Raw genomic sequence first — 21,381 nt, forward strand, 5'->3', positions numbered from 1 at the left:
AAGCCCCGCCCACCGCCCCGCCCACTCCGGTTTTCAGCTCCATTCTCGGTGTTTTTAATGATATTTTTTTATTTTTTGGGGTAGAAATTCAGGGATTTTTCTGGGAATTTTTAATATTCAGGCCCAGGGGCGGAGCCTCCACCAAAGCCACGCCCAAAGCCCCACCCACTCCCATATATGGGCATCATTTGAGTGGTTTTAATGGGATTTTTTTTTATTTTTGGGGTAGAAATTCCGGGATTTTTTCTGGGAATTTCGGAGATTCAGGTCCAGGGGCGGAGCCTGAGCCTAAGCCCCGCCCACAGCCCCACCCACTCCCATATATGGACATAATTTGAGTGGTTTTAATGGGGTTTTTTTCTTATTTTTGGAGGTAGAAATTCCGGGATTTTTCTGGGAATTTTTAATATTCAGGCCCAGGGGCGGAGCCTCCACCAAAGCCCCGCCCACAGCCCCACCCACTCCAGGTTTTTAGCTCCATTCTCGGTGTTTTTAATGACATTTTTTTATTTTTGGGGTAGGAATTTCGGGATTTTTTTGGGGAATTATTAATATTCAGGCCCAGGGGCGGAGCCTCCACCAAAGGCACGCCCACTCCCGGTTTTTAACTCCATTTTCGGTGTTTTTAATGGGATTTTTTTATTTTTTGGGGTAGAAATTCCGGGATTTTTTTGGGGAATTTCGGGGATTCAGGCCCAGGGGTGGAGCTTCCACCAAAGCCACGCCCACAGCCACACCCAGTACCATATATGGACACAATTTGTGTGGTTTTAATGCTATATTTTTTTATTTTTGGGGTAGAAATTCCGGGATTTTTCTGGGAATTTTTAATATTCAGGCCCAGGGGCGGAGCCTCCACCAAAGCCACGCCCACAGCCCCACCCACTCCCATATTTGGGCATAATTTGGGTGTTTTTAATGGGATTTTTTTTATTTTTGGGGTAGAAATTCCGGGATTTTTCTGGGAATTTTTCAGATCCAGGCCCAGGGGCGGAGCCTCCACCAAAGCCACACCCACTCCAGGTTTTCAGCTCCATTCTCGGTGTTTTTAATGAGATTTTTTTATTTTTGGCGTAGAAATTTCGGGATTTTTCTGGGGATTTTTAACATTCAGGCCCAGGGGCGGAGCCTCCACCAAAGCCACGCCCAAAGCCCCACCCACTCCCATATATGGGCATCATTTGAGTGGTTTTAATGGGATTGTTTTTTATTTTTGGGGTAGAAATTCCAGGATTTTTTTTTTTTTTTTTTGAGGGTAGAAATTTTAGGGAAATTTCAGGGAATTTTTCAGATCCAGGCCCAGGGGCGGAGCCTCCACCAAAGCCCCGCCCACTGCCCCGCCCACTCCAGGTTTTAAGCTCCATTCTCAGTGTTTTTAATGACATTTTTTTATTTTTGGGGTAGAAATTCCGGGTTTTTTTTGGGAATTTCGTGGATTCAGGCCCAGGGGTGGAGCCTCCACCTAAGCCCCGCCCACAGCCACACCCAGTACCATATATGGACACAATTTGTGTGGTTTTAATGGGATTTTTTTTTTATTTTTGGGGTAGAAATTCCGGGATTTTTTCTGGGAATTTCGGAGATTCAGGTCCAGGGGCGGAGCCTGCACCTAAACCCCGCCCACAGCCCCGCCCACTCCCATATATGGACACAATTTGTGTGATTTTAATGCTATATTTTTTTATTTTTGGGGTAGAAATTCCGGGATTTTTCTGGGAATTTTTAACATTCAGGCCCAGGGGCGGAGCCTGCGCCCAAGCTCCGCCCACAGCCCCGCCCACTCCCGTTTTTTAACTCCATTCTCGGTGTTTTTAATGACATTTTTTTATTTTTTGGGGTAGAAATTCCGGGATTTTTTGGGGAATTTCGGGGATTCAGGCCCAGGGGCGGAGCCTGCGCCCAAGCTCCGCCCACAGGAGCTGCCGCTCCCTCCTGGCCCCGCCCAGGGCCCCGCGGTTCTCGACCGCTCTCCGTGCCAGGTACGGGATCGTCACCTCGGGGGGACCCAGAGCCACCGACTTGTACACGGGGAGACCCCCGGCCCCTGCCGGACACGGCCGGGGTCACCCGGGGTCAGGGGTCACGCGGGGGTCACGCAGGGGTCACGCGGGGTCAGGTTGAGGGGGGATTTTTGGGGGATTTTTGGGGATTTTTTAGGGATTTTTTAGGGATTTTTGGGGATTTGGGGTCACTTGTGGTCACTCAGTGGTCACTCAGTGGTCACTCTTGGCACTCAGTGGTCACTCTTGGCACTCAGTGGTCACTCAGTGGTCACTCAGTGGTCTCTCAGGGTCATTTGTGGTCACTCAGTGGTCACTCAGGGTCAGTTTGGGGTCATTTAAGGGAATTTTTTGCAGATTTTTCAGGGATTTAGGATCCCCTGTGGTCACTCAGGGTCACTCAGTGGTCACTCAGTGGTCACTCGGGGGTCAGTGGTCACTCAGGGGTCATTTGGGGTCACTCAGGGTCAGTTTGATGGGATTTTGGGGGGAATTTTTGGGGATTTTGGGGGATTTGGGGTCACTTGTGGTCACTCACTGGTCACTCAGTGGTCACTCTTGGCACTCAGGGGTCACTCAGGGTCACTCAGGGTCACTCATTGGTCACTCAGGGGTCACTCAGGGTCACTCAGTGGTCACTCAGGGTCATTTGTGGTCACTCAGTGGTCACTCAGGGTCAGTTTAGGGTCATTTAAGGGAATTTTTTGGGGATTTTTGGGGGATTTTGGGGACTTTTGGGGATTTAGGATCCCCTGTGGTCACTCAGGGTCACTCAGTGGTCACTCAGGGGTCACTCAGGGGTCACTCGGGGTCAGTTTGAGGGGGATTTTTTGGGGGGGTTTTGGGGGATTTTTGGGGTTTTGGGGGGGATTTTTGGGGATTTGGGGTCACTTGTGGTCACTCAGTGGTCACTCATTGGTCAGTGGTCACTCATTGGTCGCTCAGGGGTTACTCAGTGGTCACTCAGGGTCATTTGGGGTCACTTTGAGGGGGATTTTTGGGGTTTTGGGGGGCATTTTTGGGAATTTGGGGTCCCCTGTGGTCAATCAGGGTCACTCAGGGGTCACTCAGTGGTCACTCGGGGGTCAGTGGTCACTCAGGGGTCATTTGGGGTCACTCAGGGTCAGTTTGATGGGATTTTGGGGGGAATTTTTGGGGATTTTGGGGGATTTTTGGGGATTTGGGGTCCCCCTGTGGTCAGTCAGGGTCACTCAGGGGTCACTCAGTGGTCATTTGGGGTCACTCAGGGTCAGTTTGATGGGATTTTGGGGGGAATTTTGGGGGATTTTGGGGGATTTTTTGGGGATTTTTGGGGGATTTTTTAGGGATTTTTGGGGATTTGGGGTCACTTGTGGTCACTCAGGGTCATTCAGTGGTCACTCAGTGGTCAGTGGTCACTCAGGGTCAGTTTGGGATCATTTAAGGGAATTTTTTGCAGATTTTTCAGGGATTTTGGGGATTTGGGGTCCCCTGTGGTCACTCAGGGTCACTCAGGGTCACTCGGGGTCACGTGGGGGTCACACAGGGGTCACTCGGGGTCAGTTGGAGGGGGATTTTTGGGGGGGGGGTTTGGGGGGGATTTTTGGGGATTTGGGGTCCCCTGTGGTCAGTCAGGGTCACTCAGGGTCATTGGTCATTCAGGGTCAGTTTGGGGTCATTTAAGGGAATTTTTTGCAGATTTTTCAGGGATTTTGGGGATTTAGGATCCCCTGTGGTCACTCGGGGTCACTCAGGGTCACTCAGGGTCACTCAGTGGTCACTCGGGGGTCAGTGGTCACTCAGGGGTCATTTGGGGATTTGGGGTCACTCAGGGTCAGTTTGATGGGATTTTGGGGGGAATTTTTGGGGATTTTTTAGGGATTTTTGGGGATTTGGGGTCACTTGTGGTCACTCAGCGGTCACTCAGTGGTCACTCAGGGTCATTTGTGGTCACTCAGTGGTCACTCAGGGTCAGTTTGGGGTCATTTAAGGGAATTTTTTGCAGATTTTTGGGGGATTTTGGGGATTTGGGGTCCCCTGTGGTCAGTCAGGGTCACTCAGGGTCACTCGGGGTCACTCGGGGTCACTCAGGGGTCACTCGGGGTCAGGTTGAGGGGGATTTTTTGGGGGGTTTTTGGGGGATTTTTGGGGATTTGGGGTCCCCTGTGGTCAGTCAGGGTCACTCAGTGGTCACTCAGTGGTCAGTGGTCACTCAGTGGTCACTCAGTGGTCACTCAGGGTCAGTTTGGGGTCATTTAAGGGAATTTTTCGCAGATTTTTCAGGGATTTTGGGGATTTAGGATCCCCTGTGGTCACTCATTGGTCAATGGTCACTCAGTGGTCACTCAGTGGTCACTCAGTGGTCACTCACCCAGGGCCAGGCTCAGGTGCTCCCCCATCCCCCGCAGTCATTGGTCACTCAGTGGTCACTCAGTGGTCACTCAGTGGTCAGTGGTCAGTGGTCACTCATGGTCACTCACCCAGGGCCAGGCTCAGGTGCTCCCCCATCCCCCGCAGTCATTGGTCACTCATTGGTCACTCATTGATCATTGGTCACTCAGTGGTCAGTGGTCACTCAGTGGTCACTCAGTGGTCACTCAGTGGTCACTCAGTGGTCATTGGTCACTCAGTGGTCACTCACCCAGGGCCAGGCTCAGGTGCTCCCCCATCCCCTGCAGTCAGTGGTCACTCAGTGGTCACTCAGTGGTCAGTGGTCACTCAGTGGTCAGTGGTCACTCATTGGTCAGTGGTCAGTGGTCACTCACCCAGGGCCAGGCTCAGGTGCTCCCCCATCCCCTGCAGTCAATGGTCACTGGTCAGTGGTCAGTGGTCACTCAGTGGTCACTCAGTGGTCAATGGTCACTCAGGGTCACTCAGTGGTCAGTGGTCACTCAGTGGTCACTCATGGTCACTCACCCAGGGCCAGGCTCAGGTGCTCCCCCATCCCCTGCAGTCAATGGTCACTCAGTGGTCACTCAGTGGTCAGTGGTCACTCAGTGGTCAGTGGTCACTCATTGGTCACTCATTGGTCACTCAGTGGTCACTCAGTGGTCAGTGGTCACTCACCCAGGGCCAGGCTCAGGTGCTCCCCCATCCCCTGCAGTCAATGGTCACTCAGTGGTCAGTGGTCACTCAGAGTCACTCAGTGGTCACTCAGTGGTCACTCATGGTCACTCATTGGTCACTCACCCAGGGCCAGGCTCAGGTGCTCCCCCATCCCCTGCAGTCAGTGGTCACTCAGTGGTCACTCAGTGGTCACTCATTGGTCAGTGGTCAGTGGTCACTCAGTGGTCACTCAGTGGTCAGTGGTCAGTGGTCACTCATTGGTCAGTGGTCACTCATTGGTCACTCAGTGGTCACTCAGTGGTCAGTGGTCACTCAGTGGTCAGTGGTCACTCATTGGTCAGTGGTCACTCAGTGGTCACTCAGTGGTCACTCAGTGGTCACTCATTGATCATTGGTCACTCAGTGGTCACTCAGTGGTCACTCAGTGGTCACTCAGTGGTCAGTGGTCAGTGGTCACTCATTGGTCAGTGGTCACTCAGTGGTCAGTGGTCAGTGGTCACTCTGGTCACTCACCCAGGGCCAGGCTCAGGTGCTCTCCCATCCCCTGCAGTCAATGGTCACTGGTCAGTGGTCAGCGGTCACTCAGTGGTCACTCAGTGGTCAATGGTCACTCAGGGTCACTCAGTGGTCACTCAGTGGTCACTCATTGGTCACTCAGTGGTCAGTGGTCACTCACCCAGGGCCAGGCTCAGGTGCTCCCCCATCCCCTGCAGTCAGTGGTCACTCACTGGTCAGTGGTCACTCAGTGGTCACTCAGTGGTCACTCATGGTCACTCATTGGTCAGTGGTCACTCATTGGTCACTCACCCAGGGCCAGGCTCAGGTGCTCCCCCATCCCCTGCAGTCAGTGGTCACTCAGTGGTCACTCAGGGTCACTCAGTGGTCAGTGGTCACTCAGGGTCACTCAGTGGTCAGTGGTCACTCAGTGGTCACTCAGTGGTCACTCATGGTCACTCACCCAGGGCCAGGCTCAGGTGCTCCCCCATCCCCTGCAGTCAGTGGTCACTCAGTGGTCACTCAGGGTCACTCAGTGGTCAGTGGTCACTCAGGGTCACTCAGTGGTCAGTGGTCACTCAGTGGTCACTCAGTGGTCACTCATTGGTCACTCACCCAGGGCCAGGCTCAGGTGCTCCCCCATCCCCTGCAGTCAGTGGTCACTCATTGATCATTGGTCACTCATTGGTCAGTGGTCAGTGGTCACTCGGTCACTCAGTGGTCACCTAGTGGTCAGTGGTCACTCATTGGTCACTCAGTGGTCACTCAGTGGTCAGTGGTCACTCATTGGTCAGTGGTCAGTGGTCACTCACCCAGGGCCAGGCTCAGGTGCTCCCCCATCCCCTGCAGTCAGTGCTCACTCAGTGGTCAGTGGTCACTCAGTGGTCACTCATTGGTCACTCATTGGTCAGTGGTCACTCACCCAGGGCCAGGCTCAGGTGCTCTCCCATCCCCTGCAGTCAATGGTCACTCATTGGTCACTCAGGGTCACTCAGTGGTCACTCATTGATCATTGGTCACTCATTGGTCACTCAGTGGTCACTCATGGTCACTCAGTGGTCACTCAGTGGTCACTCACCCAGGGCCAGGCTCAGGTGCTCGCCCATCCCCCACAGTTGCCCAAAGCAAACGGAGCCGGGCGGGACCCGGGACAGCCTGGGGGGGATTTGGGGTCAAATCCGGCGATTTTGGGGTTTTACAAAATTCACCCCAAAACTGACCCAAAATTACCCCAAAATTAACAAAAAATAATTTCAAATTAACCCAAAATTAACCCCCAAACTACCCCAAAATTACCTCAAAGTGACCCCAAAATTAACCCCAAATTAACAAAAAAAAGAATTACAAATTAATCACACAATTAACCAAAAATTAATCCCAAAATTAACCAAAAATAATTTCAAATTAACCCAAAATTAACCCCCAAACTACCCCAAAATTACCTCAAAGTGACCCCAAAATTAACTCCAAATTAACAAAAAAAAAATTCAAAATTAATCCCACAAATTAACCAAAAATTAATCCCAAAATTAAACGAAAATTAATCCCAAAATTAACCAAAAATTAACAAAATTTTTTAGTAACAAAAATCACCCAAAATCACCCAAGAATTGTAAAAATAAATCCACAAAAAAACCACGAAAAATTCACCCAAAAAATCACAAAAAATTCCCATAAACTCACCAAAAAATTCACAAAAATTCACTTAAAAATCACCTAAAAACCACAAAAAATTCAGAAAAAAAAATCCCCAAAAATCTGGAAAAATCACAAAAAAATCACAAAAAATAATTTAAAAATCACCTAAAAATCACGAAAAAAATCAGAAAAAAATCCCCGAAAAATCACTAAAAATTCCTAAAAATTCACAAAATTTCACTTAAAAAATCACCCAAAAATCCCCAAAAAATTGAGAAAAGAAATCCCCAAAAATCTGGAAAAAATCACAAAAAAAATCACAAAATATTCCCAAAAAGTCATTTAAAAATCACAAAAAAAATCAGAAAAAAATCCCCGAAAAATCACAAAAAATTCACAAAAAAATCGCTAAAAAAATCACAAAAAAATCAGAAAAAAATCAGAAAAAATCGCTAAAAAAATCAGAAAAAAAATCAGAAAAAAATCCGAAAAAAATCCGAAAAAAATCAGAAAATTCCCAAAAAAATCAGAAAAAAATCCCAAATAATCCCGATTAAAATCCCCATAAATTCCCATTAAAATCCCCCCAAAATTCCCATTTTTTGCCCCGTTCTCACCCCCTGACGGCGGCCAGGGCAGATCCCTCGTTGTGCGTCGCCACCATCAGGTGGCCTAAAAATATCCCCAAAAAATCACAAAAAATTCCCATAAACTCACCAAAAAATTCACAAACATTCACTTTGAAATCACCTAAAAATCGCCAAAAAGTCAGAAAAAAAATCCCCCAAAAAATCAGGAAAAATCACAAAAAAATCACAAAAAATAATTTAAAAATCACCTAAAAATCACGAAAAAAAATCAGAAAAAAATCCCAAAAAAATCACAAAAAATTGCTAAAAATTCAGAAAATTTCACTTTAAAATTACCAAAAAATCCCCAAAAAATTCAGAAATAATTCCACAAAAATCTGGAAAAATCTCCAAAAACTTCCCAAAAAAATCATTTAAAAATCGCCTAAAAATCACCAAAAAAATCCCAGAAAATCACAAAAAATTCACAAAAAAATCACAAAAAATCGCTAAAAAAATCACAAAAAAATCAGAAAAAAATCAGAAAAAATCCAAAAAAAACCGAAAAAAATCAGAAAAAATCCCAAAAAAATCCGAAAAAAATCCCCAAAAATTCCCAGATAATCCCAATTAAAATCCCCTTTAAAAGCCCCAAAATTCCCGGTTTTTTGCCCCGTTCTCACCCCCTGAGGGCGGCCAGGGCGGATCCCTCGTTGTGCGTCGCCACCATCACCGAGAGCCGCGAGCGGGGCCGGGCCAGCGCCGACAGGAGGAGCCGCAGGCAGCGCTCGTAGCTGGGAGGGACCCAAAATCACGGGAAATCAACCCAAAATTAGCTCAAAATTCAGCCCAAAATCAGCCCAAATTCATCCAGAAATCAGTCCAAAATTTACCCAGAAATCACTGAAAATTACCCTAAAATTTACACAAAATTACCCAAAATTAAACCCGAAATTAACACAAAATTCACCCAAAAATGAGCCAAATTTAACCCAAAATTCACCCAAAATTGCCCCAAATTAACCCAAAAATAATGCAAAATTACCTCAAAATTAATGCAAAAGTAACCCAAAAATCACCCAAAATTAACCCGAAATTTACTCAAAATAGACCCAAAAAATCACCCAAAATTAACAAAAAATTAACCCAAAATTAAACCAAAATTAAACCAAAGTTGACACAAATTTTACCCCAAATTAATCCCGAAATTAACGCAAAATTGACCCAAAATTAACCCAAAATTCACTCAAATTCACCCAAAATTAACGTAAAATTAATGTAAAATTAACCCCAAAAATCACCCAAAATTAACCCTAAATTTACCTGAAATTTACCCAAAATTAACCCCAAAAATCACCCAAAATTAACAAAAAATTAACCCAAAATTCACCCAAAATTAAACCAAAATTGACACAAATTTTACCCCAAATTAAACCTGAAATTAACACAATATTCACCCAAAATTAACCCAAAATTCACTCAAATTCATCCAAAATTAACCCGAAAAATCACCCAAAATTAACAAAAAGTTAACCCAAAATTCACCCAAAATTAAACCAAAATTGACGCAAATTTTACCCCAAATTAAACCCGAAATTAACACAAAATTCACCCAAATTTAAACCAAAAATTAACCAAACTTAACCCAAAATTAACACAAAATTAGACCCGAAATCAACCCAAAAAATCACCCCAAATTAACCCAAAATTAACTCAAAATTAACCCAAAATTTACTCAAAATTAACCCAAAAATTCACCCAAAATTCACCCAAAATTAAACCAAAATTGACACAAATTTTACCCCAAATTAAACCCGAAATTAACCCAAAATTGACCCAAAATTAACCCAAATATAACCCAAAATTTACCCAAATTTAAACCAAAAATTAACCAAACTTAACCCAAAATTAACACAAAATTAGACCCGAAATCAACCCAAAAAATCACCCAAAATTAACCCAAAATTAACCCAAAAAATCACCCAAAATTAACCCAAAATTAAACCAAAATTTACTCAAAATTAACCCAAAAAATCACCCAAAATTAACCCAAAATTAACACAAATTTTACCCCAAATTAAACCCGAAATTAACCCAAAATTTACTCAAAATTAACCCAAAAAATCACCCAAAAATCACCCAAAATTAAACCAAAATTAACACAAATTTTACCCCAAATTAAACCCGAAATTAACCCAAAATTTACTCAAAATTAACCCAAAAAATCACCCAAAATTCACCCAAAATTGACACAAATTTTACCCCAAATTAATCCCTAAATTAACCCAAAATTGACCCAAAATTAACCCCAAAATAACCTTAAAATTAACCCAAAATTCACTCATAATTCACCCAAGTTTAAACCAAAAATAACCCAAAAATTAACCCAAAATTAACTGAAAATTTACCCAAAATTCACCCAAATTTAACCCAAAATTAACCCCAAATTAACCCAAAATTCACCCAAATTTAAACCAAAAATAACCCAAAATTAACCCAAAATTCACCCAAAATTAACCCCAAAATAACCCAAAATTAACCCAAAATTCACTCATAACTCACCCAAATTTAAACCAAAAATAACCCCAAATTTAACCCAAAATGAACCCAAAATTCACCCAAATTCAACCCAAAATTAACCCAAAATTCACCCAAAATTCACTCATAACTCACCCAAATTTAAACCAAAATTTACCCCAAATTTACCCCAAATTTAACCCAAAATTAACCCAAAATTCACCCAAATTTAAACCAAAAATAACCCAAAATTCACCCAAATTTAAACCAAAAATAACCCAAAATTTAACCCAAATTTAACCCAAAATTAACCCAAAATTCACTCATAATTCACCCAAATTTAAACCCAAATTTACCCAAAATTAACCCAAAATTGACCCAAAATTAACCCCAAAATAACCCTAAAATTAACCCAAAATTCACTCATAACTCACCCAAATTTAAACCCAAATTTACCCAAAATTTAACCCAAAATGAACACAAAATTCACCCAAATTTAAACCAAAAATAACCCAAAATTAACCCAAAATTCACCCAAATTCAAACCAAAAATAACCCAAACTTTAACCCAAAATTAACCCAAAATTCACCCAAATTTAAACCAAAAATAACCCAAAATTAACCCAAAATTCACTCATAATTCACCCAAATTTAAACCAAAATTTACCCCAAATTTAACCCAAAATTAACCCAAAATTTAACCCAAAATGAGCCCAAATTCCCCCAAATCCCGCGCCCCTCCCCCACCTGGCCGAGGTCTGCTCAGGGGTGTCCCAGGTGGGGGCGGGGCAGCCCCGGGCCCGGGCCCGCCCCTGCTCCTGGGCCAGGTAAGCCCCGCGCACCAACTTCACCCCGCAGCTGAGGCCGGCCCCGCCCACCTGGGCCAGGTGCGCGCGCAGCTGCGACTCGGTGGCCTGGGGGGGGACAGGTGGCATCAGGTGTGCCCAGGTGTGCCCAGGTGTGCCCAGGTGTGACCAAAGTGTGCCCAGGTGTGCCCAAAATGTGCCCAGGTGTGCCCAGGTGTGCCCAGGTGCGCCCAGGTGTGGCTAAAATACCCCAAAATGTGCCCCAGGTACCCCCAGGTGTGTCCAGGTGTGACCAAAATACCCCCAGGTACCCCCAAGTGTGCCTGAAGTGTGCCCAGGTGTGCCCAGGTGTGACCCAGGTGTGCCCAAAGTGTGCCCAGGTGTGCCCAGGTGTGACCAAAATGTGCCCAGGTACCCCCAGGTGTGCCCTAAGTGTGCCCAGGTGTGCCCCAGGTGAGACTTGGTGTCCTTGGGGAGGGGACAGGTGGCATCAGGTGTGCCCAAAATGTGCCCCAGGTACCCCCAGGTGTGCCCCAGGTGTGCCCAGGTGTGCCCAAAGTGTGCCCAGGTGTGCCCCAGGTGAGACTTGGTGTCCTTGGGGAGGGGACAGGTGGCATCAGGTATGCCCAGGTGTGGCCCAGGTGTGCCCAGGTGTGCCCAAAGTGTGCCCAGGTGTGCCCAGGTGTGACCAAAATCCCCCCAGGTGTGCCCAGGTGTGCATTCAGGTGAGACTCGGTGTCCTAGGGGAGGGGACAGGTGTGACCAAAACACCCCAAAATGTGCCCCAGGTGTGCCCAGGTGTGTCACTCACCCTCAGGTAGGCCTGCCAGGTGTGTCACTCTCCCTCAGGTGTGCCAGGTGTGCCAGGTGTGCCACTCACCCTCAGGTGTGCCCAGGTATGCCCAGGTGTGTGACTCACCCTCAGGTGTGTCACTCACCCCCAGGTGTCCCCAGGTGTGTCACAGGTGTGTCACTCACCCTCAGGTAGGCCTGCCAGGTGTGCCCAGGTGTGCCCAGGTGTGCCACTCACCCTCAGGTGTGCCCAGGTGTGTCACTCACCCTCAGGTAGGCCTGCCAGGTGTGCCCAGGTGTGCCCAGGTGTGTCACTCACCCTCAGGTAGGCCTGCCAGGTGTGCCCAGGTGTGCCCAGGTGTGTCACTCACCCTCAGGTAGGCCTGCCAGGTGTGTCACTCCCCCTCAGGTGTGTCACTCACCCTCAGGTAGGCCTGCCAGGTGTGCCAGACGCGTGCCCGGCTCCCGTCGCGGTTGTGCCTCCACATCAGCCCCCAGGTGAGGGCGGTGAGGGCGGGGTTCAGGTGAGAGAGCTCCGCGTCCACCAGCACCTGCACGTCCTGGGACACCGCGGCCTGGGGACAGGTGTGCCACAGGTGTGTCACAGGTGTGTCCCAGGTAACCTCAGGTACCCCCAGGTGTGTCACAGGTGTACCCAGGTGTGACACAGGAGTGCCCAGGTGTGCCCAGGTGTGCCCAGGTGTGGTTCAGGTAACATCAGGTATGCCCAGGTGTGCCCAGGTGTGTCACAGGTAACCTCAGGTACCCCCAGGTGTGCCCAGGTGTGTCACAGGTGTGCCCAGGTGTGGTTCAGGTATCCCCAGGTGTGTCACAGGTGTGCCCAGATGTGCCCAGGTGTGTCTCAGGTGTGCCCAGGTGACCTCAGGTACCCCCATGTGTGTCCCAGGTGTGTCTCAGGTGAGCCCAGGTGTGGTTCAGGTAACCTCACATGTGTCCCAGGTGTGTTCAGGGGTGGCTCAGGTGTGTCTCAGGTGTACCCAGATGGAGTTAAATACCCCCATGTGTGCCCAGGTGTGTCACAGGTGTGCCCAGGTGGGACTGAAATACTCCCAAGTGTGCCCAGGTGTGCCCAGGTGTGGCTCAGGTGTGCCCAGGTGGGACTGAAATACTCCCAAGTGTGCCCAGGTGTGGTTCAGGTGTGGCTCAGGTGTGCCCAGGTGTGCCCAGGTACCCCACAATGAGGCTCAGGAACCACCCAGGTGTGCCCAGGTGTGCCTAAAATACCCCCAGGTGTGCCCAGGTGTGGTTCAGGTGTATCTGAGGTGGCTCAGGTGTGTCCCAGGTGTGCCCAGGTAACCCCAAATCCCCAATTTTCACCCCCAAATCCTCATTTTTAACCCAAATTTCAGGGGTTTTTTTTTGTTTATCCCCTCCCAGGTGTGCCCAGGTGTGCCCAGGTGTGCCCCTCCCCCCTCACCTGAGGCCCCTCCCCCTCACCTGTGCCACCCGTTCCAGCCTCCTCAGGCCCCGCCCCAGGTGCTCGTTCTCTTCCGGGCTCAGCCAGGTGAGCCCCGGCACCTGCCGAGGGGGCGTGGCCCCGAAAAGGGGCGTGGTCAGTGAAAAAGAGGCGTGGTGATTGAAAAAAAGGTGTGGTTTAGGTTAAAGGGGGCGGGGTTCAGGTAAAAGGAGGCGTGGCTTAAGTGAAAGGGGCGTGGTTTGGGTTAAAATAGGCGCGGTCAAATGGGGGTGGGGTTACCTGGCCGCCCAACATGGCCGCCACTTCTTCTGGGTTAAGCCCCGCCCCTTCCGGCTCGGCCAATCGGAGTGAGATTTTCTCCTGGGGGGCGTGGTCAGAGTTGGCTCAGCTGAGGGGCCTCAGTGCCCCATAGAGGCCCCAGTGCCCCATAGATCCCTCAGTGCCCCATAGATCCTGATCCTGCCCCATAGATCCCAATTCTGACCCATAGATCCCTCAGTGCCCCATAGAGGCCTAAGTGCCCCATAGATCTGAGGCTGCCCCATAGATCCCTCAGTGCCCCATAGATCCCAATCCTGCCCCATAGATCCCAATCTTCCCCCATAGATCCCAAACCTGCCCCATAGATCCCTCAGTGCCCCATAGATCCTGATACTGCCCCATAGATCCCTCAGTGCCCCATAGATCTGAGCCTGCCCCATAGATCCCTCAGTGCCCCATAGATCCTGATACTGCCCCATAGATCCCTCAGTGCCCCATAGATCTGAGCCTGCCCCATAGATCCCTCAGTGCCCCATAGATCCCTCAGTGCCCCATAGAGACCCCAGTGCCCCATAGATCCGAGTCTGCCCCATAGATCCTAATCCTGCCCCATAGAGGCCTCAGTGCCCCATAGATCCCAATCCTGCCCCATAGATCTGAGCCTGCCCCATAGATCCCTCAGTGCCCCATAGAGACCCCAGTGCCCCATAGATCTGAGTCTGCCCCATAGATCCTAATCCTGCCCCATAGAGGCCTCAGTGCCCCATAGATCCCAATCCTGCCCCATAGATCTGAGCCTGCCCCATAGATCCCTCAGTGCCCCATAGAGGCCCCAGTGCCCCATAGATCCTGAACTTGCCCCATAGATCCCTCAGTGCCCCATAGATCCCAATCCTGCCCCATAGATCCCTCAGTGCCCCATAGAGGCCTCAGTGACCCATAGATCCCTCAGTGCCCCATAGATCCCTCAGTGCCCCATAGAGGCCTCAGTGACCCATAGATCCCTCAGTGCCCCATAGATCTGAGCCTGCCCCATAGATCTGAGTCTGCCCCATTGACCCCACAAATCCCACAGATCCCCCATTCACCCGACAGATCCCTCCCTGCCCCACAGATCCCCCTGCCCTAATAGACCCCACAGATCCCCCATTCACCCCACAGATCCCCCCTGCCCCACAGATCGCTCCGTTCCCATCGACCCCACAGATCTCTCCTGCCCCATAGACCACACAGATCCTCTCCTGCCCCATAGACCCCACAGATCCCACCCCACAGATCCTCCATTCACCCCACAGATCCCCATCCCCCACAAATTCTCACCCCACAGATGACGTCCCACAGATCCCCCCATTGACCCCATAGATTCCCCCTCTCCCATTGACCCCACAGATCCCCCCATTGACCCCACAGCTCCCACCCCACAGACCCCATAGATCCCTGTGCCCCACAGATCCCACCCCATAGATCCCTCCTGCCCCACAGATCCCACCCCATAGATCCCTCCCGCCCCCCATCCCGTGCCCCACTCACGCAGAGCCGCTGGCTGACCAGCGCCGTTATCTTCAGCTGCATGGCGGGCTCGGGCCCCGAGGCGGCCGCCAGCCCCACACACTGCAGGGCCGCCCCACAGTTCTGCTCGAACCACTCCTCGCTGCCCCACACGGACCCCGAAAGCGTCAGGGACTCCGGAACCGCCCCACAAGTGACCCCAAACCCCGTCAGTGACCCACAGGTGACCCCAGGACACCATTAGTAACCGTAAAACCCCATAAGTGACCCCAGAACTTCCCCATAAGTGACCCACAAGTGACTGCAGACCTCCACAAGTGACCCTAAAGTGACCCCAAAACCCCCTAAGTGACCCCACAACTGCCCCATAAGTGGCCCCCATACCCTGTAAGAGACCCCCACATTCCATAAGTGACCCACAAGTGACCCATTAGTGACCCCCACACCCCATAAGTGACCCCAAAAGTGCTCCATAAGTGACCTCCATAACCCCTAAGTGACACCAGGACACCATTAGTCACCCCAAAACTGACCCATAAGTGACCCCCACACCCCATAAGTGACCCCAGAACTGACCCATAAGTGACCCCCACAGCCCATAACTGACCCCAATAAGTGACCCTAAAGTGACTCCAAACCCCATAAGTGACCCACAAGTGAGCCCAGGACACCATTAGTGACCCCAAAACTGACCCATAAGTGACCCCCACACCCCATAAGTGACCCCCACACCCTATAAGTGACCCCACACCCCATAAGTGACCCCCACACCCTATAAGTGACCCTCACACTCCATAAGTGACCCCAGAACTGCCCCATAAGTGACACCCACACCCCATAGGTGATCCACAAGTGAGCCCAAGACACCATTAATGACCCCAAAACTGCCTCATAAGTGATCCCCAAACCCCATAAGTGATCCACAAGTGACCCCAGGACACCATTAGTGCCCCTAAAACCCCATTAATGACCCTAAAACCCCACAAGTGACCCCAACTCACCCCTCGCCATCGGGTCCCTCGCCCTCGATGGGCAGGGCCAGCAATGGCCGCAGGCCGCGGGCCCGGAGCCGCTGGCCCAGCTCCTGCACGGCCGCCGGGCTCCGGCCGACCGCAAACTGTCCCCAAAGGGACACGGAGAGAAGGGCCCGCCATAGGTGGGCACCCAGAACCCGGCGGGACGCCCGCAGGAACTGTGGGGAATGGAGGGAGGTTGGGGAGGGACGGGGAGAAAATGGAGGGCGAGTGTGAGGGGAGAGAGGGCGGGAAAGCGTGAGGGGAGAGAGGGCGGGAAAGTGTGAGGGGAGAAAATGGAGGGCGAGCGTGAGGGGAGGGAAAGGGCGGGAAAGCGTGAGGGGAAAAAGGGCGGGAAAGTGTGAGGGGAGGAAATGGAGGGGAAATGTGAGGAGGGGAAATGGAGGGGAAATGTGAGGGAGGGAAATGGAGGGAAATTGTGAGGGGGGAAATGGAGGGAAAGTGTGAGGGGAAATGGAGGAGAAATGTGAGGGGAAATGGAAAGTGTGAGGGGAAATGGAAAGTGTGAGGGGCGAAAATGGTGGGTGAGTGTGAGTGGTGGGAATGGAGGGGAAATGTGAGGGGAAAAAGGAAGGAAATGGTGGGGAACTGTGAGGGGAGAAAATGGAGGAGAAATGTGAGGGGAAATGGAAAGCGTGAGGAGAGAAAATGGTGGGTGAGTGGTGGGAATGGAGGGGAAATGTGAGGGGAAAAAGGAAGGAAAGGGTGGGAAAGTGTGAGGGGAGGAAATGGAGGAGAAGTGTGAGAGGAAATGGAGGAGAAATGTGAGGGGAAATGGAAAGTGTGAGGAGAGAAAATGGTGGGTGAGTGTGAGTGGTGGGAATGGAGGGGAAATGTGAGGGGAAAAAGGAAGGAAATGGTGGGGAACTGTGAGGGGAGAAAATGGAGGGAAAGTGTGAGAGGAGAAAATGGTGGGGGAGTGTGAGAGAAAAAAGGTGGGAAACTGTGAGGGGAAGAAATGGTGGGGAAGTGTGAGGGGGAAGAAAGGACAGGAGAGTGTGAGGAGAGGAAATTGAGGGGAAATGTGAGGGTGGGGAATGGAGGTAAGTGTGAAGGAAAATGGAAAGTGTGAGGGGAGAAAAGGGCAGGAAAGTGTGACAGGAGAAAATGGAGGTGGAGTGTGTGGCGAGGGAAAGGATAGGAAAGTGTGAGGGGAGAAAATGGAGGGAAAGTGTGGGGGGAGAAAATGGTGGAGGAGTGTGAGAGGAAAATAGGTGGGAAAGTGTGAGGGGAAGAAGATGGGAAAGTGTGAGGGGAGGAAATGGAGGGTGAATGTGAGGGAAGGAAATGGTGGGGAGCTGTGAGGGGAGAAAAGGCAGGAAAGTGTGAGGGGAAGAAAAGGGTGGGAGAATGTGAGGGGAGAAAATGGAGGGAAAGTGTGAGGGGGGAAAAAAAGTGGGAAAGTGTGAGGGGAAGGAAAGGCTGGGAAAGTGTGAGGGGAGAAAATGGAGGGGAAGTAGGAGGGAAAGAAAGGGAAAAAAAAGCGGAGTGTGAGGCTAAGTGTGAGGGGAGGAAGTGGCAGGAAAATATGAGGGAAGAAAATTATGGGAAACAGTGAGGGGACAGAAAAGAAGGTAGCCCTGAAGAGACAAAAAGGCCTGATCTCTGAGGGAAGAAAATGAGGGGAGCCATGAGGGAACAGGATGAAGGGAAGACTCCATTTTCCCCTCACAGCTGCTTCAGAAGGACTCAGCCCAGGACCCGCCATGACTGTGAGAAACACGGGTGAATTTTGGGGTTCACTTAAATGGGGCTTGGGAACAGGCTATGGGGCAGAAATTAGGTGTAGATTTGGAGATTTAGGGGTCACTTAGAGGGCTAGGAGGGGGTTGGGGGGTAATTTGTGGAATTTGGGGGGCTTCTATGGGGCAAGGGAGGGGTTTGGAGGTCACTTCTGGGGCAGTTTGTGAGGGCAGAAAATGGCGGGAAGCCCTGAGGGGGCCTCTGTGTGGTTATAGGGGAGGGTCTCTATGGGTCAGGGGTCTCTCTGTGGGTCAGGGGGTCTCTATTTGGGGTAGGGGGTCCCCATTTTGGGGAGGGGGTCTCTCACCGCCTCGGGGTCCTGCTGCAGCCGGGGGTGGGAGCAGAGGGCAAACACCAGCAGGCCGCGGAGCAGCTCCCACCATCCCAGCACCGCCAGGGCCCGGCCCTCCCTCACCATCACCTCCACCTGCTGCTGCAATGGCGACCCCTCCCCACCTTCTGAGCCCTGCTGCCCCATAGATCCCCCCACAGACCCCTCCTGCCCCACGGATTTACCCCCAGGCCTCTCCTGCCCCATAGATCTCCTCTGCTCCATAGATCTCCACAGGGATCCCCTCCAACCTTTGGTCACTCCCTGCCTCATACATCGACCCCCAGACAGCCCCTGTCCCATAGATCCCTCCATAAATCTCCCCTGCCCCATAAATCCCCCCAGGGACCTCCCCTGCCCCGTAGATCCCCTCATAAATCCCCCCAGGCACCTCCCCTGACCCATAGATCTCCCCTGCCCGATAGATCCCCCCATAAACCCCCCCAAACATCTCCCCTGCCCCACAGATCCCCCTAGAAATCCCCCCAAGGACCTCCCCTGCCCCATAGATCCCCACAGGGACGCCCCCTGCCCCAGAGATCTCCCTAAGGACGCCCCCTGCCCCATGGCGGCACCAGGAGGACTCTGAGGGAGGTGGGGGAGGGGTGAGTTTATCCCCCAGTCCCCCCTCGAGTCACTCATTAACGGGGTTAATTAGTGAGGGATTAATAAGGGGCAAAGCTGCCCCTCCGCCAGCCTCGTCACTCATTAACAAGGGGTTTTTAAATGAGTAATTAATTAATGTCCGAATGATTTTTGGGGCACCGTTATGGGGCAGGGCGAATCCCCTTGTTGCTCATTAACCAGGGCTGATTAATTAATTAATAATTTGAAGTGATTATTATAAATTAATTCATTTTATCAAAATGGGGAGTTGTGGGGGAGGTTATGGGGCAGATTATGGGGCAGGTGACACTCCCTTGATGCTCATTAATAAATGGTAAATTACTAAGTAGTAATTTCATTAATTCACAATTTTATCAGTCCATTAATCGATTTGATTAAAATGAGGAAGAACAACGGAGCAGAATCTCCGGGAAAGTTACAGGGCAGGGGACACAATTAATTAATAAAGGATAATTATTTCTTTATGGATTTTATGTCATTATTTTATTAAAATTAAGAGTTGTGGGGTAGAATCAGTGGGTCACATTGAGGGGACAAAATGGAGGGAGGCCGTGAGGGGACAAAATGGAGGGAAACTGAGGGGAGAAAATGGAGGGAAGCTGTGAGGGGACAGGTAGAAGGGAAGCCATGAGGGGACAAAATGGCAGGAAGTTGTGAGGGGAGAAAATGGTGGAAAATTGTGAGGGGACAAAGAGAAGGGAAGCCACGAAGGGAGAAAATGGCAGGAAATTGTGAGGGAAGGAAATGGCGGGAAACTGTGAGGGGACAGGGAGAAGGGAAGCCATGAGGGGAGAAAACGGAGGGAGGCCGTGAGGGGACAGGTAGAAGAGAAGCCGTGAGGGGAGAAAATGGAGGGAAACTGAGGGGAGAAAATGGAGGGAAGCCGTGAGGGGAGAAAATGGAGGGAGGCCGTGAGGGGAGGGAGTGGTAAGGCAGCCATGAGAGGACAAAGTGAAGGGAAGCCATGAGGGACAAAATGGCAGGAAATTGTGAGGGGACAGGTAGAAGAGAAGCCATGAGGGGACAAAATGGAGGGAAGCTGTGAGGGGACAAAATGGAGGGAGGCTGTGGGGAGACAAAATGGAGGGAAGCTGTGAGGGGACAAAATGGAGGGAAGCTGTGAGGGGACAAAATGGCAGGAAGTTGTGAGGGGAGAAAATGGTGGAAAATTGTGAGGGGACAAAGAGAAGGGAAGCCACGAAGGGAGAAAATGGCAGGAAATTGTGAGGGAAGGAAATGGCGGGAAACTGTGAGGGGACAGGAAGGGAAGCCATGAGGGGAGAAAACGGAGGGAGGCCGTGAGGGGACAGGTAGAAGAGAAGCCATGAGGGGACAAAATGGAGGGAAGCTGTGAGGGGAGGGAATGGTAAGGCAGCCATGAGAGGACAAAGTGAAGGGAAGCCATGAGGAACAAAATGGCAGGAAATTGTGAGGTGACGCAGAGAAAAGGAAGCCATGAGGGAACAAGAAGGGAAACTATGAGAGGAGAAAATGGTGGAAAACTGTGAAGGGACAAAGAGAAGGGAGGCCATGAGGGGAGAAAATGGCAGGAAATTGTGAGGGAAGGAAATGGCGGAAAACTGTGAGGGGACAGGGAGAAGGGGAGCCATGAGGGGAGAAAACAGAGGGAAGCTGTGAGGGGACAAAATGGAGGGAGGCCGTGGGGAGACAAAATGGAGGGAAGCCGTGAGGGGACAAAATGGAGGGAAACTGAGGGGAGAAAATGGAGGGAAGCCATGAGGGGACAAAATGGAGGGAGGCCGTGAGGGGACAGGTAGAAGAGAAGCCGTGAGGGGACAAAATGGAGGGAAACTGAGGGGACAAAATGGAGGGAAGCTGTGAGGGGAGGGAATGGTAAGGCAACCATGAGAGGACAAAGTGAAGGGAAGCCATGAGGGACAAACTGGCAGGAAATTGTGAGGGGACACAGAGAAAACGAAGCCATGAGGAGACAAATGGTGGAAGCCATGAGGGAACAAGAAGGGAAGGCATGAGGGGAGAAAATGGTGGAAAACTGTGAAGGGACGAAGAGAAGGGAGGCCATGAGGGGAGAAAATAGCAGGAAATTGTGAGGGGAGAAAATACAGGAAAGCTGTGAGGAGAGAAATTGGAAAGAAGCTGTGAGAGAAAAAAATGGCAGGAAGTTGTGAGGGGAAAAAATGGAAAATTGTGAGGAGACAAAGAGAAGGGAAGCCATGAAGGGAGAAAATGTCAGGAAATTGTGAGAAGATAAAATGGAGGTAAAGTGTAACGGGAGAGGCAGAAGGGAAGCCATGAGGGAACATGGTAGTGGGGCAGCCATGACAGGAAAAAATGGTGGGAAATTGTGAGAGGACAAAGGGAGAAAATGGTAAAAAACTGTGAGGGGAGAAAATGATGGGAGCCATGAGGGAACAGAGAAATGAGACAGCCATAAAAGAATAAAAAAGTAGGAAATTGTGAGAGAACAAAGAGGTGGAAAACAGAAAAAAATGGCCAGATCTCTGAGAGGAGAAAATTGTGGAAAGCCACGAAGGGAAACGATGAAGAAAATGAGAAAAGGGGTGGCCATGAGGGAACAGAGCGAAGAAAAACCA

The 21,381-nt window shown here is 50.2% G+C and overlaps 1 protein-coding gene across 1 annotated transcript; it reads right to left on the reverse strand.

Moving 5' to 3' along the window:
• Positions 1-1,800: 1,800 nt before the first annotated feature.
• LOC141731730 (hydroxyproline dehydrogenase-like) lies at positions 1,801-18,497 on the reverse strand. The gene is made up of 10 exons (XM_074558217.1): positions 18,155-18,497; positions 16,072-16,262; positions 15,092-15,212; positions 13,580-13,660; positions 13,321-13,401; positions 12,285-12,437; positions 11,012-11,178; positions 8,431-8,541; positions 6,619-6,695; positions 1,801-2,044 (listed from the first exon to the last, which is right to left on the reverse strand). The coding sequence occupies exons 1-10, from the start codon at positions 18,491-18,493 to the stop codon at positions 1,875-1,877; spliced, it is 1,491 nt and encodes a 496-aa protein (XP_074414318.1). The 5' UTR covers positions 18,494-18,497; the 3' UTR covers positions 1,801-1,874.
• Between the last annotated feature and the right edge of the window lie 2,884 nt (positions 18,498-21,381).

This window comes from Zonotrichia albicollis, chromosome 24 (genome assembly GCF_047830755.1).
Source record: "Zonotrichia albicollis isolate bZonAlb1 chromosome 24, bZonAlb1.hap1, whole genome shotgun sequence".
NCBI lineage: Eukaryota > Metazoa > Chordata > Aves > Passeriformes > Passerellidae > Zonotrichia > Zonotrichia albicollis.

What these genes read in the sequence shown, in the direction of transcription:
- LOC141731730 (XM_074558217.1), bottom strand. Translation starts at nt 18,493, where the DNA reads ATGGAGGGATCTATGGGACAGGGGCTGTCTGGGGGTCGATGTATGAGG. An exon ending in TGGTCAGCCAGCGGCTCTGC is followed by an intron (nt 13,661 to 15,091) that starts GTGAGTGGGGCA and finishes CACGCCCCCCAG; the next exon opens with GAGAAAATCTCACTCCGATT. An exon ending in GCACCTGAGCCTGGCCCTGG is followed by an intron (nt 2,045 to 6,618) that starts GTGAGTGACCAC and finishes CGTGTCCGGCAG; the next exon opens with GGGCCGGGGGTCTCCCCGTG.